Below are 23,362 nucleotides of genomic sequence, written 5' to 3'. Positions count from 1 at the left end.
TATTATTATTATTTATTTTAGTTATTATTATTATTATTTATTTTAGTTATTATTATTATTATTATTTATTTTAGTTATTATTATTATTATTTATTTTAGTTATTATTATTATTATTTATTTTAGTTATTATTTTTATTATTATTTATTTTAGATATTATTATTATTATTATTATTTATTTATTTTAGTTATTATTATTATTTATTTTAGTTATTATTATTATTATTTATTTTAGTTATTATTATCATTATTATTATTTATTTTAGTTATTATTATTATTGTTATTATTATTATTATTTATTTTAGTTATTATTATTATTATTTATTTTAATTATTATTATTTATTTTAGTTATTATTATTATTATTTATTTTAGTTATTATTATTATTATTTATTTTAGTTATTATTATTATTATTATTTATTTTAGTTATTATTATTATTATTTATTTTAGTTATTATTATTATTATTATTATTATTATTATTTATTTTAGTTATTATTATTTATTTTAGTTATTATTATTATTATTTATTTTAGTTATTATTATTATTATTATTTATTTTAATTATTATTATTATTATTTATTTTAGTTATTATTATTATTATTATTATTTATTTTAGTTATTATTATTATTATCATTTATTTTAGTTATTATAATTATTATTATTATTTATTTTAGTTATTATTATTATTATTTATTTTAGTTATTATTATTATTATTGTTATTATTTATTTTAGTTATTATTATTATTGTTATTATTTATTTTAGTTATTATCATTATTATTATTATCAATTTTCTATTTTTATTATTATTTAAAAATTTTTTTATTAACCTGTCATATTCGAAAAATCACATAAATTGATGAAGTAGTTTTAGTTTAAACAAAGAAAACCAAATTTAATGAGTACTCAAAAAGAGACTGTCTCGTGGAAAAACAAAGGCAGAGATCAGTCCACAATAATTCAAACTTATAATATCAGCCTTGTAATGCTACCGATTTCACACTAATCGTTTTAAATTGTTAAAAAAATGATTTTTTTATAAAAGAAAAAAAAAACTATTCGATCAATTTATGTGATTTTTGGAATATGACATTTCCGTTCCATGAGGGATACGTACATAATAAAGCTTATTCTGTAGTTTTTTCTTTTTTTGTGTGTTTTGCTCTATTTAATTAGGTTGAATTCTAAACAAGAACCTGACTGTATTACAAGAAAATGCAAAACAATGCTTATCGATTCTGCGTTGATTGAATCGGGGTTCTGTTTAGTTTTAACGGCAGACATTTTTCAATCGATATCGATGAAGTCATGATGACAATTATTGACAAGTAGTGGCGGGAAGAGACTAGCTAGCTTCACCTTCAAGTCGTTTCGTCTCTACAAAAAGTTGCTTGAATTGACAAAAACAAAAAGTTAAATAATGGTATTCATTATGTCGGAGTTTAAAAATACACCCTGAGTCATTTTATTTAAAGAAAAACAAAAACAACCATCAAAGAAAGAATATGTTTATTTGGCCAAGGAAACAAAAAAGGTTCTAAAAAAAAAAAAAAACGGAGTCTGAGTCACGCGCGAGATTTGCGCATGACGTGGAGCGACTTCCGGTTTTTAATGATGGTTTCCGGTTCCGTTTTGTGGCACCCACTTCCGGTAAGGAAGCACATGGCGCTAGTTTGATAATTACTGGAAAACCATTATAGTTTTTAAGGTAATATATCTACATTTTTTTTCTTAAATTACAAATTAAAACGTTTAATCGGATTTTAAATATGAAGGTTTAAGGCGATTTAATCCTGTGATTTTGTTTTTCAAAAAACTTTTGTCACGTGAGTAAAATAAAACGTTGTTGTTGTTTTTGTTTTTCAAATAATGGTTTCGTCGTAAAGCAGTCAAAAACTACTTTTGTGCAAAAGAAGAAGCACACACCAGCTTCACTTTACATTGACTTGACTCTAATAATTCTTTATTTGGGTTTGTATTACTGTACACAAAATACTAGACAAAATACTATTAGTATTAAAAACCCGCCGAATATATGTCAACCTATGTCACGGTGTAACATATATTGAGCGAGTTTTAACAGTAATTTATCCAGTTTTTTTTTTTTTTATTTATAACACCTTTTCCCAAACTTACCGTGTTAAAGAGAGAGTCAGACGCCATTTTGAATTGTCCAATACATCGGTAAACACTGTATGTTTTTCGAGCTGAATAAACATGTTAATAAAAACACGAAAAATATATCCAGTTAGGTAGAAAAGTAACTTATCTTGCCTTCGATAACATTTATTTGTTATATATTTGTTTTTTGACAAAGGCCAGAGGAATAGTTGGCCGAAACGTTGTGAATAAACAAAACCAATAAAAAAAAGACCAAAAACAATAACTAATAAAGATGAGAATAATAGTCCGAAATAAAAATAAATTAATATATAATGCTCATCTCAAAAAATGAATTCCAATTAAGGAATAATATATAAACCCATTATTCTTTATTTATATACAGCAGGGAGATCCGACGTTGTCCGGAATTTAATGATGATCAACAACACACTGTTTGTCATGGTAAAAATGTTTTAAGCTAAAACAATATTATGTACTTAATTACCATGCCGAAAATAGTAATATATCCAAAAATTACGAAAAATCATTGAGTACAAAGTTGTTTATAGTTAAAAGTGATGGTATTTTTTTTAGATTAGGTCCACCTCCACCTCCGCAATTCTCTTTTAAATGACGACTTTTATAGGTTTTCGACTATGCTGAATACGGAAATCGCATTGAAATTTTGCAGAAATAAGTAGTTATCGAGATATAAAAAGTTGTATTATGCATTGTATTCTTTGGCAGCCATCGTTTTTACGCGCGTGCGCGCTCCATAAACAAATCTACGCGCGTAACAAAGATGGCCACTAAATAATACAATGCATAATACAACTTTTTATATCTCGATAACTAATTATTTTTGCTAAATTTCAATGCGATTTTCGTATTCAGCATGGCCGAAAACCCTAAAAAGTCGTCATTTAAAAGAAAATTGTGGAGGTGGACCTAATCTGAAAATTTACCAAAGTAATTTTTACGGAAAATTGGCTCCAATCACAATTTTCTTAGACGTTATAAAGTAGACGGTGGAAGTCTACACGCAGGGGACATTATTCAGAACGAATATTTTAGATTACTTGTCCGTTCATAGCTGCAACATTTTGTTGTCTATATCGAGAGACGTTTGTTCTTTTTACTGAAAACACAAAAGCAGTTGTTCTACTGGGTGAATTTTCGTAATTTTTGGATACATTACTATTTTCGACATAACAATTCCACTCCATAATGTTTTTATTTAAAACGGTATATTTAAAAAATTGGGTATTTTTGTTATGACCTGCCGCAGAGTAGTACAAACATCCCAACCTCCCCATGTTAAGAATGGCTTTCGGAATACCCCCCCCAACCTACCCATGTTAAGAACGGCTTTCAGAATACTCCCCCAACTTCCCTATGTTAAGAACGACTTTCGGAATAAACACCCCCAACCTCGAAAGCCGTCCTTAACATGGGGAAGTTGGGGGTGTTTATACTATGTGGGTTAGGTCGTAAAAAAATACCGCCAGTTTAACTCACCTAGCAAGAACAGCAAAACCCTATCGTTATTTTCCTCCGACAAGAATATATATGCAGCTGGGCAAGTTAATATTCCCTTGACAAATCCTCCTTTGGAACAAGCTGGTTCATCCTGCCTGTACACACACACACACTCACATGGATTTAAAAAAAAAAAAATCGTTTTAAGTAAAAACAATAGTTAATTGTCATGTTGAAAATAGTAATATATCCAAAAATGACGAAAATTCATTGGGTAGAATAACTGCTGTTGTGTTTTTAGTAAAAATAAGTGAAACATGCATGGTCCCCTGTGAATGCACAGTGAACGAGGTATAAAAAAAAAAATGACTAAGTTCAGCACCCTCCCCCTCCATTTAGCCCCAAAACTCCCCAGGGAACGTGAAATCGTAATGGAAATGAACAAACGGTGCAGTTTTAGGTCTTAGCATATATGAATTTGAGTTCTGCACCATGCAAAAAAAGAAATGACTAAGTCCATCATTTGACCCCCCCCCTCCCCATTTAGCCCCAAAAGTTCCCAAGGCCTTAACATATTTAAATTTGAGTTCAGCAGCACCATGCAAAACTGCTAAATAGACACACACAGAAAATTTTTGACAAATATGGTAAAATAGTCCCACAAATGGAGTGTTTTTATTAGCCCTAAAAGAGCCCCTATGCCACACCCAAGAGTTATCGCGAAGTACAGACAAACAAAATTATATAGGAATCAGTTGGTTACAACTTTTCAGAAAGTTTTATAAAAATCCAAAGCATCAATTTTTTTTTAATAAGCACAAAAGTGTCAATTTTAGCCATTTTAACCCGAAAGGCACACCTGGGGGGGGGGGGGGGGACAACCGGAGTTTTCTTAGAAAATCTGTTCTGTTACTTTTTTACTCATATCATGTTTAATGTTTGTGCAAACTTTCAAAAAAATTCCAAGGCGTAGTTATTGAGAAAAGTGCGGACAGACGAACGGACAAGGGTGAATGTACAGGTCCACGCTCTTTTTGTCGGGGGACCAAAAAAATGTCTATCGCAATAGACAACAAATATTGCAGCCATGATTAAGTAAAATATTCGTTTTGGAGTTATGTCCCTTGTCTATAGACTCTTATCATTAACTTCATAACGTCTAAGAAAAATGCAATTTTACCCAATTTTCCGTAAAAATTACTTTTAACTTTAAATAACTTTCTACTCAATGATTTTTCGTAATTATTGGATATATTACGATTTTCGACATGACAAGTACATAATATTGTTGTTGTGTAAAAAAGTCAATCTGTCGACTGAATCTTAACAAACACAGATAGGGTTCCGTACAGATTTCAGAGTTGTGAGAATAACGTCCAAAAAGAAAAGTTCGAATAATCCAAATCATCAATTTTTTTTTATATGTAACTTTGTGTGCGTGAGTTCATTTCCTATGAACTACAAAACAGCTGGCCCAATTTTTTTTGAATTTCACACGAATGAGACTAACCTACACTCCTCCATCCCCTCTAACTACTTTAACATGTCTGGATATCTCCCACTCTGCCGTAAGGTCTCTGACAGACATATGCACGGGCTTGGAGTCTATATTCGAAACACCCTCCCCTTGACTCGAGAAACAAACTAGAATTGGACAATCAAGACTTTATGTGCTTTAGACTTAATACGCAACATAACATTAGTTACTTTTATTTTCTCTACTGCTCTCCCTCGAACCAGGACTGTACCTTAATAAACAAAGTCTCTGACAGCATAATAAACAAAGTCTCTGAAAGCATAGATACAGCACTTTCCCTCGACACTAGTGCACAAGTGCATGTATTTGGTGACTTCAATGTCCACCACAGCAACTGGCTTGGATTTTCTACTCCCACAGACGCAGCTGGTGCCACAACACATGACTTCTCTATATCTCATTCCCTATCACAGATGGTTACATTTCCAACCCGTTTCCCAGACCAGCAAGAACAACATGTATCACTTCTAGATCTGTTTCTGACCACAGTTCCCGATGATTGTGTAACTAATGCCCACAGCCCTCTTGGGAACGCTGATCATGCAGTGGTAATAGTTGAAATAGCCATAAACTCTAGAGCCAAAACTGAAGAGCCATTGCTCAAAACGAGATATTATAAAAAAGCTGACTGGGAAGCCATCAGGGATCTCATCAGGAACGCCTATGGAAAAATATCTTTTCACTTCCTGCTGAACATTGCACAAATGAGACCACTGAATGGTTCAAAACAGCAATTGAAGCACATGTTCACACGCGCAAATTTTATAGCAAGCCCCACTCTCGCCAATGGTTCACTTCTACTTGTGCAGCTGCAATAGCGCAAAGGCAGCATGCGTACCGAAATTTAACTGACATAAGTCCAGTTCAAACAGGCAGAAGTATGTAGAAGCCAGAAATAACTAAGAAAGAAATAGCGACAGCTAAGAGAGAATTTACTGAAACCACCAAAAAATGCATCCAAGCACAGAAAATAGGAACTTGCGACTTCTGGGAAATCTACAACAGTGTAGTAAATAATGGGCAATCAGCAATTCCCCCACTATCCAACAATCATGAGGTTGTTTGCTCTACAACTGAGAAGGCTAACCTGCTTGCCAGTCGGTTTGCCTCCAACTTCACACTGAACCCTGCCAACCATCCCCTCCCTGACTTTCCTTTGCGGACAGACGCCACACTAGACGATCTGAAAATCACCCCTTCTCAGGTGCATGCTATCATAAAAAATCTTGACACTGCAAAAGCATGTTGACCTGATCTCATCCTGGCTGTGCTATTAAAAAAATTGCTCTGCCGAAGTAGCTCTAGTTCTCTCCAAACTTTACAACAAATGCCTTAATGAATCTTGCTTTCCTGCCTGCTGGAAAACTGCTTCCATAGCACCAGTTTTCAAGAATTCTGGCGAAAGAACTGACCCAGTAAATTATTGCTCCATTAGCCTCCTCCCACTTTTCGCCAAAATATTTGAGACCATAATTAACCAAGCTCTAGTCCATCACCTTACAGATGCTAAACTTCTGACTGACCAACAATATGGATTTAGGCAAGCCCGTTCCACAGCAGACATCCTAACTGTAATCTCAGAACATATATACCAGTCACTGGACAAAGCGGTGGAGGGTAGAGCGGTAGCTCTAGATATATCTAAGGCTTTTGACAGGGTATAGCATGAGGGTCTCCTCAGGAAAATTAGATCATACGGTATCACTGGTAGAATACTTAACATAATTAAATCCTTCTTAGATAAGAGAAAAATCCAGGTTGTCCTCGACGGTCTTACATCTAAACAATATGATATAAATGCGGGAGTGCCTCAGGAGTCTATCCTTGGACCTCTATTATTTCTAATATTCATAAATGATCTCCCTGACAAAATTACCTGTGAGATGGGTATATATGCTGACGACACCACGCTCTATGACAGACACGACAGGAAAATAAATGAAAACATATTTAAAGAAATGGCAGAAACACTAGAGGATGACCTCCGATCTGTAATGGAATGGGGACAAAAATGGATGGTCACATTCAATGCTGCCAAGACTAAACTCGTTTCCTTCAATAATTACAAGAAACCTTTTCTACCACCAATAGCAATGGCTAATGACTCTTTATCTGAAAGTACATCTTTTAAACTTCTCGGCCTAACACTCACAGGAAACATGAGTTGGAACAATTACATTGAGAGTATCGCCAGGGCCGCTGCGAAGAAGGTAGGTTCTCTCTACCGTGCTAGAAAGATACTAATGCCCAAAAGTATCCTATACCTCTATAAGGCCACCATTCGTCCATGTATGGAGCATTGTTGTCATATTTGGGCTGGTGCATCTACCGCTAGTCTCTCGCTCCTAGACAAGTTTCAAAAGACAGTCGCCAATCTGCTAGGTCCTGAACTGTCATCTAAACTTCAGCCTCTGTCCCATCAACGAAATGTTGCATCCCTCTGTCTGTTCTGCAAGTACTTTAACGGTAAATGTTCTGACGAACTTGAAGTACTTGTGCCCCCTCGACGTAAATACCCCTGACAAACCCGACAAGCAGCTAAATCCCACCCCTTCACAGTAGAGATCCCTAGATGTAAGAGAGCCTTCTACTCAAGTAGTTTCTTCCCCAGAACACCTAGACTTTGGAATTCCCTTCTGGGTTCCTGCTTCCCCAACTGTACTGACATGCAGAAGTTCAAGTGCAACATGAACCAACATCTTGCTGCCCAACTCCCTACACAGTACCCCTGATTCCTATATCCTTGATAGTAGCCCCCTATCACAAAGTGGCAATGTACCTTGTTTGGTGTGAAAATATAATAAAAAAATGTAGTTTATGTGTCTGGGCGTGTTTTTACATAGATTTTGTATTAGAATGTCTCTGATCATCGAAAATAAATAATTGAAAAATCCGATGAAAGAAGGAACAATCTGATTTTGATCAAAGTTAACAATCTTATACAGCCTAACATCACAAGCACATTTTTTTATCTCCACACAAATAAAATCAACAGTAGGTTCTTTGATAAGATAGGGGCACGTTCGAAACAAATGTTTAGAACACAATTGAACCACGATACTTTTTTCATTTTAAACTTTAATTAAAATCATTATATATAAAAATAATTTATAAAATCAACAGTAGGTTCTCTACAGTGCAATGTAGACTACAATCTATTGTGCACGAAGTCACTGTGGGGATACATGTGGAGCTGCCTCCTGGTGCATTGTGGTTGATCCTTGACTAGAGCAGGCAATCAATCAATTTGATTGAAAAATGAGCGATTTCACTGACAATAAAAGTATTGGAAGTGTGAGACATTCATTCAATCCCGGGTAACATCGGATCTCCCTGCTAACCCTTCTTATCTAAAATATTCTGAACATAAAAGTCCTCGTAACCACTGCATCATTTTCCCTATTCTCTTTTTCTGCAAGAATGTTAATATTTTTCTATTGCCAATAATACTTTATTTACGATTCTTCGTTTCAGTTTTGGTTTAAGATGGCTTTGAACAAATTTATGCACCCTCGGAATATCTACAAGGAGAAGAAGCCAAACTTTCGAGAATTGGCTGTAAAATATCCAGAATTCCGGCGCCACGCAAGCCAAGAGACCAGTGGGAAAGTTACCATCAACTTCAAAGAACCTGATGCTCTGAGAGCCCTCAGTACCGCCCTCCTTAAAGAAGATTTCGGCCTCGATGTGAACATCCCAGCTGACCGCCTTGTGCCAACTATTCCTCTTCGCCTTAATTACATCCATTGGATTGAGGATATACTGAAAACCACTTGGAATGACAAGATCCGAGGAATTGATGTCGGTGAGTTTTCTTTATATTTGATATGCTTGATTATGGTCTGTGTAAATAATAATAAAAAATGATAATCCTCTATTCGTATTTTTTTAATTCTGTTAAGTGATTGCCGGGCAACGCCAGTTAGAAAATAATTGTTCAGAATCGGGTTATTTATCTATCTCTAGCTGACAGAATGACAAAGTTATAGGAATTGTGAGAAATTCAATATACATTCGCCATCTTTCTTGTTTCTTGTTGGTGGTCGACCATCATTGGTTAATTTTGAATGAGTCAGGTGATTTGTTTGGCGCGCTTTTTTGTATCATGCTTTTATTTTTCAGTCCACGCAGGAACTCGGCAAAGGGATGGACTCCAAATCAGCGGCTCCGACATGAGAAGGGAGCTACGTCAATTCCTTCATATTGTATCACCAAACTATTGGTGAACAAAGGATCACATCTCTACAAGCAGAGACAATCTTATATTGCTAAAATTATCCTAATTATAGGATGACATTCATGAACATTTCTTCATGTTTTGTTTACTAAATATTGGATTTTATCTCAATTCAACTAGAATCCGAAGTGACTCGCATTATTCCTAATTATCGGCGCCAACATTCCCGCCGATTCCACCATGAACATACATGGATCCTTCCGAGAAACAACGAACTACCACTCTGTAAATAGTTCATATTACTGGCTCTATGCAATAGAAGCAAAACTGGCCACCGTTTTGCAAATGAACAATACCAGAACCAAAAACCTTTCATTGCTGTTACATTTGAATACATTTGAGTTTGAAATGTATGGCTTTTGTATTTGTGGATTCTTTTGCCTCTGCAGGGAAGAAATTGGGATGTGAGAAATAATTTCTTACAATATCAAACTGAATGACCGGTCGGCTGCACCGAAGCAGCATAGATGAGGGACGTATTAGGGGTTCCAGTTTTGGGAAATTTAGTTAATTTTAGTTGAGTTATTTCCTAGACATACAATTGCCAAGATGTGAGGACCGTTGGTTTGTCTGCATGCAAAGATCGCCGGTCCATTCCAGTCTGCTAAGATAATACCTTTGGAGTGGAATAAAATCATCTTGTGTTCGTTTGCGTTTGCGTTTGTCGTCAGTTGGCAGTTGTCGATGAAGAGTCCTCACCAGCCAAGTATGTCGTCACGTTATGTATTCGTGTTATATGTTCACATACACCCACACATTACGAACGGTTAGGGAAAAGATACCATTCAGACAATTCCTTTCATTACAATTCATCGGACTACTGTTCTCATTTTGAGTGTGATTTTTTACAATGTTTTGGTTGATGAAACCTCCGACCTTCTTCAGGTGTATCTTGTCGAACTTGGGAATTTGCACAGAATTTTGAGCAGAACCCTTTATTTACTTCACGGGGGTAGCATGTTCTTGTTCCGTCAGCCGTGACTGGATAGAGGTCTTAAGTAATTTGTGACTGTATTTTTTGGTCGGCCACACTGAGGATTGAAACTTAACGTTCAGGAGGATATCACTTTCTACAATTAATTTTTCTAAGTACTCTAGCTCCTGTGCCATGGGTAAATAAAGGGTTCCGCTCGAAATTCCATACAAATTCCCGAGTTCGACATGATACACCTGAAGAAGGTCGGAGGTTACATCGACCGAAACGTTGGTAGTCATCTTTCATATTATTTCAATTCATTAGACTACTGTTCTCATCTTGAGTGTTATTTTCACGTTTTAGTCGATGTAACCTCCAACCTTCTTCAGGTGTATCTTGTTGAACTCTGGAATTTGAACGGAATCTTAGACGGAACCCTTTATTTACCTGAGAGGAGTAGCATGTTCTTGTTCTGTCAGCCATGACTGGATAGAGGTCCTAAGTAATTCACAATTGCATTTTTCGGTCGCCCACACTGAGGATTGAACCTTCAACCTTCAAGAGAATATCACTTTTTACAATTGATTTTTTCCAAGTACTCTAACCACTGCACATGATATTCTCCCAAAGTTTGAAGGTTCAATTCTCAGTATGGACAACCAAAAACGGCATTTAGGATCTCTATCCAGTCATGGCTGACAGAACAAGAGCATGCTACCCACCCTCCATGAAGTAAATAAAGAGTTCCGTCAAAAATTCCCAAGTTCGACAAGATACACCTGAAGAAGGTCGGAGGCTATATCGACCGAAACGTTGTGAAAATCACACTCAAGATGAGAACAGTAGTCCAATAAATCCAAATAATACGAATAAAGTTAGGCATCCGTATTATTTGGATTCATCGGACTACTGTTCTCATCTTGAGTGTGATTTTCACAACGTTTCGGTCGATATAACCTCCGACCTTCTTCAGGTGTATCTTGTCACACTTAGGAATTTTTCTGTCAAACTTGGACAGAATTTTGAGCAGAACTCTCTATTTACTTCACCAGGGTAGCATGCTCTTGTTCTGTCAGCCATGACTGGGTAGAGGTCCTAAGTAATTTGCAATTGTATTTTTCGGTCGCTCACACAGGATTGAAGAATAAAAAATGATATTCTCCTGAAGGTTGAAGGTTCAATCCTCAGTATGGGCGACCGAAAAATACAATTGCGAATTACTTAGGACCTCTATCCAGTCATGGCTGACGGAACAAGAACATGCTACCCCCGTGAAATAAATAAAGTGTTCTGCTCAAAACTCTGTCCAAATTTCCGAGTTTGACAGAAACATTCCCGAGTTCGACAAGATACATGTGAAGAAGGTCGGAGGTTACATCAACCGAAACATTGTGAAAATCGCATTCAAGATGAGAACAGTAGTCCGATGAATCCAAATAATACGGATGCCTAATATGAAGATGCAAAACAGATGCGCATATACAAATGCATGCAAAATGACGTCACCGCTAAAAAAAGGGAAAGAGCATGTTAGAGTGGATGATCACGTTGGAGATGTAAATGACGTTTGAGAAAGCGATCACGTGAATGACGTCACAGAGGTAATGAGAAGTCACGCATGGCGGGAGAATGAGACAATAAATGTTATTGTTAGAACAGGGGAAAGGAAGTTCTTTTTATTCTTTGTCTATGTAGCGTAGTAAATAATTAGTATAGGTGGTCGAAACATTCATACATCGTTTTAAAGTCACGTTTGATATTGCAGTTTGGTACTGGACTCTTGGGCTAGCATAGAGTAACTTAAGAATGGATGCAAGTAACTTCTATATAAAATCGCTAATCAACAGATATTAACAGTTAAGCTATTAAAAATAGACCTTAATGGGAAAGACCAGAACTTCACTTTGCGTAATATTTCACAGTGTCTTATTAATTCTTTTAGAGGATCATGCATTGTTGAAAAGAGGATGGTATTACATTTATGTAATTTATTTGAAGAAAACAGAATGTTTATACCTTCAAGTATCAACATAAAATGTGTTGTATATTTAGAATTACACTTATTTAAGAATATACGGAAAAATCTTTATGATGTACATACTCGTCGCAAAATGAAGATGTCATATTCTAAAAATCATGTAGGTTTGGCTAGTAACTTTTCTATTTGGCTAGTAAAGGAAAATATTTAGTTGTCAAAGGTCAACTAAAGATAAGTTTGTCCATAGAGCCCTGCAAGCCATCTGTATCATTTTTCAAGATCAGCAGTATTGTTTTTGGGCTGGTGAATCTGCTACTAGTCTCTCACTCTTAGACATGGTTCATGTGAGGTTACGATCAGGATTCGGTTTTGGAGTTCGGGAAGGAGTGAGTCACTCGCTCAACAACAGCACGTTTCTGCCCTCTTCTTTTCCAATAGCCCACATCTGGCCTTTTTAAAAAAAATTTTTTTACATAGTACGTCACCACTTATCAAGGCCGGTAGGCCACTCAAGGATAAGGGTTAAAGAGTGTAGAGTAGTCAAAAGGACAATATAGTAATCGATAGTAATGGAAGTTCGGTAAATTTGTTAACTTAAGTGGAACGGCTCATCAGAAACTTGTTCACATTGGACTTGAAGACAACCATATTATAGAAAGCTGGAAAGCAGGAAAACGGAAGACAATTCCACAGGCGTCAGTTCTAAGAAAGAAGCTTTGATCATGGAATCTACGTTTAGGTTTAGGTACAGATAAAGAGTGGGGAAAATTATTGATAATGTTTTCAGCTAGTCTAGTGTTTCTTGTGAAAGTTTGGCGAGGGGGGACCATAGATTGAAGCTCAGTTGAACACTTTCCATGAAAATAACGATAAAGCAGAGACAAACTCGCAACATCTCTTCTGTGAGACAGAGGTTGCAGCAAAGAGAAAAGGACATCTCCCACCAGGCCACAAAGTCTATTTTGAACCCTATCAAGGCAGGACAAGTCTTTTCTAGCAGCTCCTGCCCATATATGGCAACAGTACTCCATCCTTGGACGTATCTGGCTCTTATATAGATAGAGAATTGCATCAGCAGTGAGATATCTACTGGATCGATAGAAGGATCCGACCATTTTTCCAGCGGCCTTGGCAACAGATTTGATGTACGTATTCCATTTAAGATCAGGAGTAAAGGTCAAGCCCAGAAGCCTGTCAAAACTTGAGGCCTCCCCAAGACGAGAACCATTCATTTCATTCATCCATTTTTTTTCTCGCCACCAATGTCACACCACGCAATCTGAACGTCAGCAACACAGAATACTTTCCAAGAGAAGATGTTCACAACTTTTTTCTTTTTGTGTTGCAGGGAATTTTTCCCAGATTTTATATCCTCCTATCAAAAAAAAATGGAAGAGACAATGGAAAAAAAAAAAGTAGCTTTTCCCATCATGCCCTGCCTTCCTAAGATGCCCTTTGGGTATATAAATGAGCTAGCCATCCTTTCCTTCTTTTTTCCCAAAGAGCGATGCAGATACGCCCGGTATGTCGTATGTTAATTATTTTTTTTTTGTTTTTGTTTCTGATTGGTTTATTTAATGCTAGCGTTTTTCTCGTCCATAAATGTTGTTTATTTATCTACCAAGCTGATCTTAAAGATAGCATAGGCTCAACCATTATATTTTCCTTTCAGTCCCCACCCCTCAATTTCTGCCTTCATTTTATCTCGCAATTACTTATAACGTATCCAGCTGACTTTCGGAAGTCCCCCGCCCTCTGCTTTTCTTTTATATCGCTAGTTTCTTAAAACGTCACTAGCTAAAGTCCAGAATATGATAACGCTTTTCTTTTAGTGGTTATTATAAAAAAAAAAAAAAATCTTTGGAACGCTGTTATTAAAGCTAAAATTCTGTTTTACAGTTTGCATTTTTGGCGACAGAAATGTTTTTTCGAGATAAGTGACTTCTATATTAATCCTACTTTTTATCTTTAGATTCAAATATTAATAACTACATTTTATTTCAGTATTTAATTTATATATTTATTTTCTGATTGTTTTATTTAATGCTAGCGTTTTTCTCGTCCATAAATGTTGTTTATTTATCTACCAAGTTGATTGCAAAAATAGAGGTAATTGTATTCATTTTTAATTCGTGAGAGGGGAATCTATCACCATACTTTCCCTTAAACATGCCAGTTGGACTTTTATAAGTACAATACTTAATTTTTTTTTTTTTTTAATGGAGAGTAGAAAACGCATTGTGGATGCATTATCGGCAGCTCCCCTTACTCTCGCTTCTCTTTATTTGTCCCTCAGTCCTCATTTTTTAAATGAGTAATTTTTCTGACAGAGGGAGAAGAAAAAGCTCTATTCTAGGTTGGCAGTATTTTGCGTGAACAGTCAGCAGAGATGGCAAAAATTTTCTGTTTCTATGTCTATCCTTTTAGCCATGTCACTAGTAAGGGTGCTGGAGGTAAACGTTTTATTCTGGGCTGACGTTATCCGCCTGATAGTCAGGGACCCGAACCTTGGATTAACCACTAAGGAGGCTGTCCTATCAGCAGGTGCAAAGTACTGGGGCTGCTGTATTGCCATTTAGTGAATGGATTCTGGACCATGCAGTAGTTTCTGGTGGGGCCTCTCGATGCTATACTAGTGCGTAATTGTTACGGACCTTATCATGTTGTACAAAAAAAAAAAAAAATTTGTTCGTTTCCTTTTCTCTCTTAACTTTCCCTCTTTGTCCTACTCTAAGCAAATCTGATGACCTAGTCCACAAATTCCAAAATTCCATCATAACAAGTTTCAAGAAAAAATACACGATTAAACCCGGATCTCCAACTTCCAACGTAGACCCCCACTACCATGTCTCCTTCTCCAACATCAGGGGTCTACGTTCTAACCTTCCAGAGGTTGAAACCCAATTACAGGAGACTAAACCAGACCTTTTATTTTTAAGCGAAACTGACATTGGACAGGTTATTTCCCTAGATGAGTTCACAATTAATTTAACTTCCAAATCTGACTCCAAGATCGCCATGGACATGGAATATGTGCTTATATTAAAGATGGCTTTCCATGTGGTAGGGACATCTCCAGAGAAGATCCTAACTGACCCTATATGTGCTTCCGGATTGCACTAGCTCACACTATTGCATTCATATTTACTCTCTATCACCCTCATAACAGCGGAGTTACTATCTTTAAAAGCATATCTGAGAAAATTGATCATGTCCTATCTGCTTATCCTTCAGCTAACATTCACGTATGTGGAGACTTCAATGTTCACAACGTGGAATGGTTGACCTACTCAAACAAGACCGATGATGAAGGGAGGTTCTGTCATGATTTCTCCATTGCTTATGACCTCACTCAGATTGTTCACGAACCCACCTGTGTGCCCGAGAATGACGGCCAGTATGCGAGTCTACTAGACCTTTTTCTCACAACTTGCCCTGAACTATGTTCAGTTTCTGTTCTGTCTCCTCTTGGATCTTCCGACCACTCTGTTGAATCAATTAAGATAAAAATGAAATGTAATAAGTCTCCAGACGTACCTCTCCATTGTACAGTATATCGATACACTAATGCTGACTGGGATAGCTTCCGTACATTTATATCGGATCTACCTCTGCATTCCATGTTTAAAAAGAATGTGTCCTCTATAGTATCAGACTTGACAGAATGGTTAATTGTAGGTATAGACCGTTTCCTACCCTCAAAAAATTTCCAGCAAAAACCTAACAGCCAGCCATGGTTCTCTCCAGAATGTGCTGCTGCCATTACGCACAAAAATCACTTTTTCCACTGCTTCCAACGTAATAGATGTATGGAAACTAAAGGCGCTTTCAGGACAGCCAGCAACCATTGTAAGAAAGTAATAAAGAACGCAAGAGAGTTGTATGATCAGTCCGTCAAGTCCAAAGTAGCTGAGCAGCGGCTTGGTTCCCACCAGTTTTGGCAAATAGCAAACAGAATCCTGAACAGAAGCGTGTGCTCTATCCCAACTATCATCAATGGACCTGAGGTAATCTCGTCAGCATCAGACAAAGCCAAACTCTTTGCCAAGAACTTTGCAGCTAATTCTACCCTTTGTGACCAAGCCTGCCAACCCCCAATATTTCGTCCTGTATTAGAAAACACGCTATGTGATATACGTATATCTGTACGTGATGTTGCCAAGCTAATCAAAAACCTTGATTCCAGTAAAGCAACTGGCCCTGACAGTATTCCCATTATACTACTCAAAAAACTTCAACCAGAACTAGCGCCCATACTTACAAAACTGTTTAAACGTTGTCTTAAGGAGAATTGCTTCCCATCACCCTGGAAAATCTCATCAGTATGCCCTGTATTTAAGAATTCAGGTGATCGCTCATCCCCTTCTCAGTACAGGCCAATAAGTCTCCTGTGCGTCATGAGTAAGTTGTTGGAATCTGTGTTAAATACAGAAGTAATCAACCATCTCAGCAAAAAATAACCTTCTTAGTGACACACAATATGGTTTCCATTCTGCTAGATCTACAGATGTGCTTACAGTTATATCTCATAGGATTAGCGAATCTCTCAACGGAGGCAACCTTTTTAGGGCAATTGCTCTTGACATATCTAAGGCCTTTGATAGAGTATGGCATAAAGGTTTACTTCACAAGATCTCTAGCTATGGTATTGCTGGAAATGTCTTCTCAATTATTAAATCATTTCTTTCTGATAGGTTCATAAGAGTAGTAGTTGAGGGGCAAAAATCAGAAACTCACAGTATTAATGCTGGAGTCCTTTAGAGGTCCATCCTGGGCCCAACTCTTTTCCTGATCTACATTAATGATCTTCCAAATCACATCCTTACATCATTTGTAGACATTTATGCTGATGACACTACCATCTATGGTAGCACATCTAAGACAGTAAACGACCAAATTCTCTCCGATTCTCTCTTCTCTGATCTTGAGCACGTGGTACAATGGGGAAAGGAGTGGTTGGTTACTTTTAATGCATCTAAAACCAAGCTTCTCTCTTTACATCATCAACGTTCTGATCCCCATCTGGCATCAGTTGAAATGAATGGCTCTCATCTTCAGGAGGCCTCAAGTTTTGACAAGCTTCTGGGCTTGACCTTTACTCCTGATCTTAAATGGAATACGTACATCAAATCCGTTGCCAAGGCCGCTAGAAAAATGGTGTGATCTTTCTATCAATCCAGTAGATATCTCACTGCTGATGCAATTCTCTATCTATATAAGAGCCAGGTATGTCCAAGGATGGAATACTGTTGCCACATCTGGGCAGGAGCTGCTAGAAAGGACTTGTCCTGCCTTGATGGAGTTCAAAATAGACTTCGTAGCCTTGTAGGAGATGTCCTTTTCTCTTCGCTGCAACCTCTATCTCACAGAAGAGATGTTGCGAGTTTGTCTTTGCTTTATCGTTATTTTCATGGAAAGTGTTCGACTGAGCGTCAATCTATGGTCCCCCCCTCGCCAAACTTTCACAAGAAACACTCGTCTAACTTAAAACACTATCAATAATTTCCCCCACTCTTTATCTGTGCCTAAACCTAAACGTAGATTCCATGAACAAAGCTTCTTTCTTAGAACTGCACGCCTGTGGAATTGTCTTCCATTTTCCTGCTTTCCAGCTAACTACAATATGGTTGTCTTCAAGTCCAACGTAAACAAGTTTCTGAAGAGCCGTTCCACTTAAGTTAACAAATTTACTGAACTTCCATTACTATCGATTACTATATTGTCCTTTTGACTGCTGTACATTTTTTACCCTTATCCTTGAGTAGCCTCTCGGCCTTGATAAGTGTATGTAAAAAAAAAGAAAAACCCAAAAAACATAACCTAGCCTTAAACGGTACCTTTTTTTCCCCTTTCGCATATACCCCACAGTTCAGAAGCGAGTCGCCAACCTAATAGGTCCCGCACTGTCAGCTAAGTTTCAACTTCTTTCCTGTTGACGAAATGTTGCATAGAACTGCTAGACTTTTTTTTTTTTTTTTTTTTTTTTTTTTATTACATTTTCACCCCAAACAAGGCACATTGCCACTTTAATGTAGGGGGCTACTATCAGGGGAAACATCTACTGGGGTACTATGTAGGGATTAGGGCAGCGAGATGTTGGTTCACGTTGCACGAACTTATGCATGTCAGTACAGTTGGGGAAGCAGTGACCTGGAATGGAATTCCAAAGTCTAGCAGTTCTGGGGAAGAAACTACTGGAGTAGAAAGATCTTTTACATCTAGGGATCTCTACAGTGTGGGGGTGGGATTTTGCAGCTTGTCGGGTCTGTCGGGGGTGTTCACGTCATGGGGGCACAAGTGCTTGCAGTTCTTCAGAGCATTCACCATTATAATACTTGTAGAACAGGCAGAGGGATGCAATGTTTCGACGATGGGACAGAGGCTGAAGTTTAGATGCCAGTTTAGGGCCTATCAGATTTGCGACTCTCTTTTGAACCTTGTCAAGGAGCAAGAGACTAGTAGCCGATGCATCGGCCCAAATATGACAGCAATACTCCATACATGGGCGAATAGTGGCCTTATAGAGGTACAGGATACTTTCGGGTGTTAGAAGTTTTCTAGCACGGTAGAGAGAGCCCACCTTCCTCGCAGCGGCCCTGGCAATGCCCTCGATGTAATTGTTCCAACTCATGTTTCCTGTGAACGTTAGGCCAAGGAGCTTGAAGGACGTACTTTCAGATAAAGAGTTGTTGGCCATTGCTATAGGTGGTAGAGAAGGTTTCTTGTAATTATTGAATGAAACCAGTTTTGTCTTGGTGGCATTGAACGTTACCATCCATTTTTGTCCCCATTCCACTACTGATTGGAGGTCATCCTCTAGTGTTTCTGCCATTACTTTAGATATATATTCATTTGTTTTCCTGTCGTGCCTGCTATAGAGTGTGGTGTCATCAGCATATATACCCATCTCAGAGGCAATTTTGTTGGGGAGGTCATTTATGAATATCAGGAACAGCAGAGGACCAAGGATAGATCCCTGGGGCACTCCCGCATTTATATCATATTGTTTAGATGATTTGGAGCTCCCTTTCGGTTTCCTGTTTCCCCAACTGTACTGACATGCAGAAGTTCAAATTTAATGTGAACAGACATCTTGCTGCTTAACTCCCTACATAGTACCCCTGCAGATTATGTCCCAGATAGTAGCCCCTTACAGAAAAGTGACACTGTGCTTTGTTTGTGGTAAAAATGCAAAAAAAAAAAAAAAAAAAAAAAAAAAATGTACTCACTGACATCAGTTTTTTTACCACCGTATATGAATTAATGTATTTTTATTTGTGTAATCGAACAAATTTGCTATTTTTAATCATAAAACTTTTTTACATCTTTTACTAAGCAAATTGGGTTTTTAAAACTGACTCCCGGGGGGGGGGGGGTCACCATTTGCATAGATATTAGTGATGGGATGATTTCACTATTTTTCCCCCCCGCATCTGATACAATTTCCGATTCCGATCCTGATTCTTTATAAATCTTCAAATATTTAACTACAGAGTTGTTATTTTTCCTGATTACTGTAAAAATCACGTGTTAAATGTGCAGATGTTTTCTGAAATGAAAAAGCACACTTGTGTGTGTGTGTGGGGGGGATCTATAGATTTTAGCTTTCCTGGTCGTTTAAAATCAATAAATATTTATCATTTTATTATTATTACCAGCAGTGGAAGATTTTGTTTTACATGAAATCAAATAAAAAAGATAATTAAAAGAATCATTTTTGGCATTGGTAAATACGCGCACATTTTTTTCGGATTATGATATCAAATCTGATACTCTAAAAAGTTCTGATTTTTCTGGTTCATTGTCCCAACACTTATATATATATATATATATGTATATATATATATATATATATATATATATGTATATATATATATATATATATATATATATTTATATATGTTTTTTTTTTACCTAAACGAACTTCGGTGAGTTTTCAGAATAGCTAACAAAACAAAAAAGGGGGTGAAAAAAATATTCCGATTTGTGTAGTCGGACGAATCTGGTATTTTTTAGGGTTTGTATTACTGTACACATAGATTCGAAAAAGTTGTCAAAAAATAAATATATAACAAGTAAATATTATCAAAGGCAAGATAAGTTACTTTTCTACCTAACTGGATATATTTTTCGTGTTTTTATTCAATGTAACATGTTTATTCAGCTCGAAAAGCATACAGTGTTTACCAATGTGTTGGAAAATTCAAAATGGCGCCCGACTCTCTCTTTAAAACGGTAAGTCCAGGAAAAGATGTTATAAATAATAAACTAGACAAAATACTGTCAGAAATTCGCTCAATATATGTTACCGTGACATAAGTTGACATATATTCGGTGTTTTTTAAATAGTATTTTATCTAGTTTATTATTTATAACACCTTTTGCCAAACTTACCAAGTTAAAGAGAGAGTCGGGCGCCATTTTGAATTTTCCAATACATCGGTAAACACTGTATGTTTTTCGAGCTGAATAAACATGTTACACTGAATAAAAACATGAAAAATATATCCAGTTTGGTAGAAAAGTAACTTATCTTGCTTTTGATAACATTTATTTGTTATATATTTGTATTTTGACAACTTTTTTGAATCTATGTGTACAGTAATACAAACCCATTTTTTATTATAAAAGCGATTTTTTTTTTTTTTTCTCTTTTCAACTCAGGAGAAGTCTGAATCGGAGTTTGCGGGTTTTTAAAACTGAAAGTTTAAGATGATATTGCAGGGTATGCAAGAAAAGGGGTCGAGTTATTATTCCATATGAATTTTGTTTTTTGTACTAAGGTTTGTTTAGTTCTCGCCCACTGCAAGAACTTAAAACACCAGGGTCGGAAAATGAGATTGAGAAGTCAGTGTCCCCTCTCACAAAAAAAAAAAAAATTTTAAATGCAGAGAACTTAAATAATACTTTACAATTGTGCACTTCCTATCCCCTCTACCGGGTTCCTCTTCAATTTTGAGCAATGCCAAGTTTTCCTGCTAGTCTCTATTTATTTAACGTTATGGGAGGAGGCTATTTAGTTTTCTCCCACTGCAAGAACTATGACATCAGGGTCGGAAAATGGAATTGAGAAGTCGCCCTCCCCCACCCCGGAGGATGGGTCACTCAGACTTGCAAAAAGTTCCTGGTATACCCAGGTAAAGGCATCTCAGGTGGTTAGCAATAAACTAACCCGTTCTCAAAGAGAAAAGGCAAAGCCTGTGAGGGTGAACCTCCTAGGACTACACAGAACTAAACTCCCATCACAAAATCAGCACGGATCATTACAGGAATGATCTAATCGCTATTGATTTTTTTTTGTACTCTGTTGTACTATCTATAACTATTTAGCTATTAGTGCCAAACTTTCACAAGAAACACTCGTCTAACTGAAACCTAAACGTAGATTCCATGAACAAAGTTTCTTTCTGAGAACTGCACACCTGTAGAACTCTGTTCCATTTGCCTGCTTTCCGGCTGACTATAAATATGGTCGTCTTCAAGTCCAACGTAAACCAGTTCTTGATGAGCCGTTCTCTTTTAGTAATCCAATTTACCAAATTTCCACTACTAACATTTAATACGACATTGTCTCATTGCCCACTGTACGTTTATTAACCCGTATCCTTGAGTGGCCTCTGGGTCTTGATAAGTGGCGACTCCTTTGCAAAAAAAAAAAAAAAAAAAAAAAAAAAGGTTAATTCCGATATGATTTGTTTCTTGGCTACCTATGCAATTTTTCTTGCAAATTATATTAAAGAATAAATTATATTAAACAATAAAGGTTAGGATTTTCTTTTGCTAAAAAAGTTGAAATTTGAAAAACATATTCTTGAACAGAATATAAATTTTAGGGGGTATGAGGTGTGATGAATATTTCTTGAAAAATGCAGACAAAAAAAAACTGGTTTAAAAAGTGTCCTGCATTTTTCTTTTTATTTATTTATTTTTTTTTTATCGCCAGATTCATGTTGGCTGGCAACCAATATGTATACATGGCGGCTCGTCAAACTAGTCAGTTGTGTGATGAGTCATCAGCTTTTTACTTCTTCATCCCACTCCCACGCCCATTGGTTGGCTTTTTTTCACTCTCTCATCCCGGCTGCCGGCTTCCCGAATGATGACCAATAGCATTTGTGTTCCCATGGGCAGCAAACGATCAATTGCTATGGCGATTTTTTTTTTTTTTTTTTTTTTTTGAAATTATTTTCCATCCTCATCTTTCCAGCTTTGATACGGTCCAACATCTTTATATAGATTTGACGTACCTGTATCCGAAGCGTAGTTATGGATCACTGTAGATATTTTTATTTGTGTAATCGGACAAACCTGGTATTTTTAATTAGAAAACATTTTATATTTTTTACTTTATAAACATAAGGTTTAAATCAGAGTTTGCGGGTTTTTGAAACTTACTCTGGAGGAGGGGGGGGGGAAGGTCACCATCCATATATATATATATATATATATATATATATATATATATATATATATATATACAATTATATAAATAAGTGAGATAAGACACTGATAGAATTTAGATGAAAAATCCTGATGGATATTACTTGAAGTAATACTTTCAAGGAGATCCTAGCCAAAAAGGAAAAGCTCAATATTTAAGAATAGAGCAATATATAAGTTTTGTGGTTAAATTTTAAATTCTGAAAAAAAAAAAAACATATAGAGACATATATTCGATTTTAAGAATTGATTGTTTGACAAAAGGAATATATAGAAGGGGTTATTTTAATTTCCTTAATCCATGGACTTTCAATAATGGCTCATATCATCAGAGGAAATGAAATGCAGTTAGCAAAATGTTCAGCTGTGAATGGACGCTATTTTGTTTTTCGGCACAATTATTGAAAATAGTTTTTTGAGTGATTGTGGATAATTATATGGAGAAGATTATACGAAAAGAGAAGTTGATACAACCTGGGTAGTCCATTATCGAAAGTATAATGATATGAGCCATTGTTGAAAATCCATGGAAAAGGAAATTAAAATAACCCCTTCTATATATTCTTTTTGTCAAACAATAAATTTTTAAATCGTATATATGTCTCTATATGTTTTTTTTTTTCAGAATTTAAAATGTAACCATGAAACTTACGATTATATAAATGCAA

At 36.2% G+C, this 23,362-nt stretch overlaps 1 protein-coding gene across 4 annotated transcripts in view; it reads left to right on the top strand.

Annotated features, from left to right (window-relative positions):
* The first annotated feature begins 1,142 nt into the window (after window positions 1–1,142).
* The window catches only part of LOC145269844 (RNA N(6)-adenosine-methyltransferase mettl16-like), a 50,236-nt gene continuing 28,016 nt past the window's right edge, over window positions 1,143–23,362 (top strand). The window contains exons 1-2 of one of the 4 annotated variants that reach the window (XM_080125569.1): window positions 1,143–1,712; window positions 8,598–8,928. In XM_080125569.1, the coding sequence (XP_079981695.1) occupies window positions 8,610–8,928 (319 nt within the window). In that variant the 5' untranslated portion in view covers window positions 1,143–1,712; window positions 8,598–8,609. Of the gene's footprint in view, window positions 1,976–8,597; window positions 8,929–23,362 lie in introns of all 4 variants that reach the window. The other 3 variants (XM_080125568.1, XM_080125570.1, XM_080125571.1) reach the window with 3 other exon arrangements.

The sequence above is a fragment of the Euprymna scolopes genome, chromosome 45 (genome assembly GCF_053919585.1).
Source record: "Euprymna scolopes isolate OS-2025 chromosome 45, ASM5391958v1, whole genome shotgun sequence".
Lineage (NCBI taxonomy): Eukaryota > Metazoa > Mollusca > Cephalopoda > Sepiida > Sepiolidae > Euprymna > Euprymna scolopes.
This window is presented reverse-complemented; position numbering and strand designations above follow the sequence as displayed.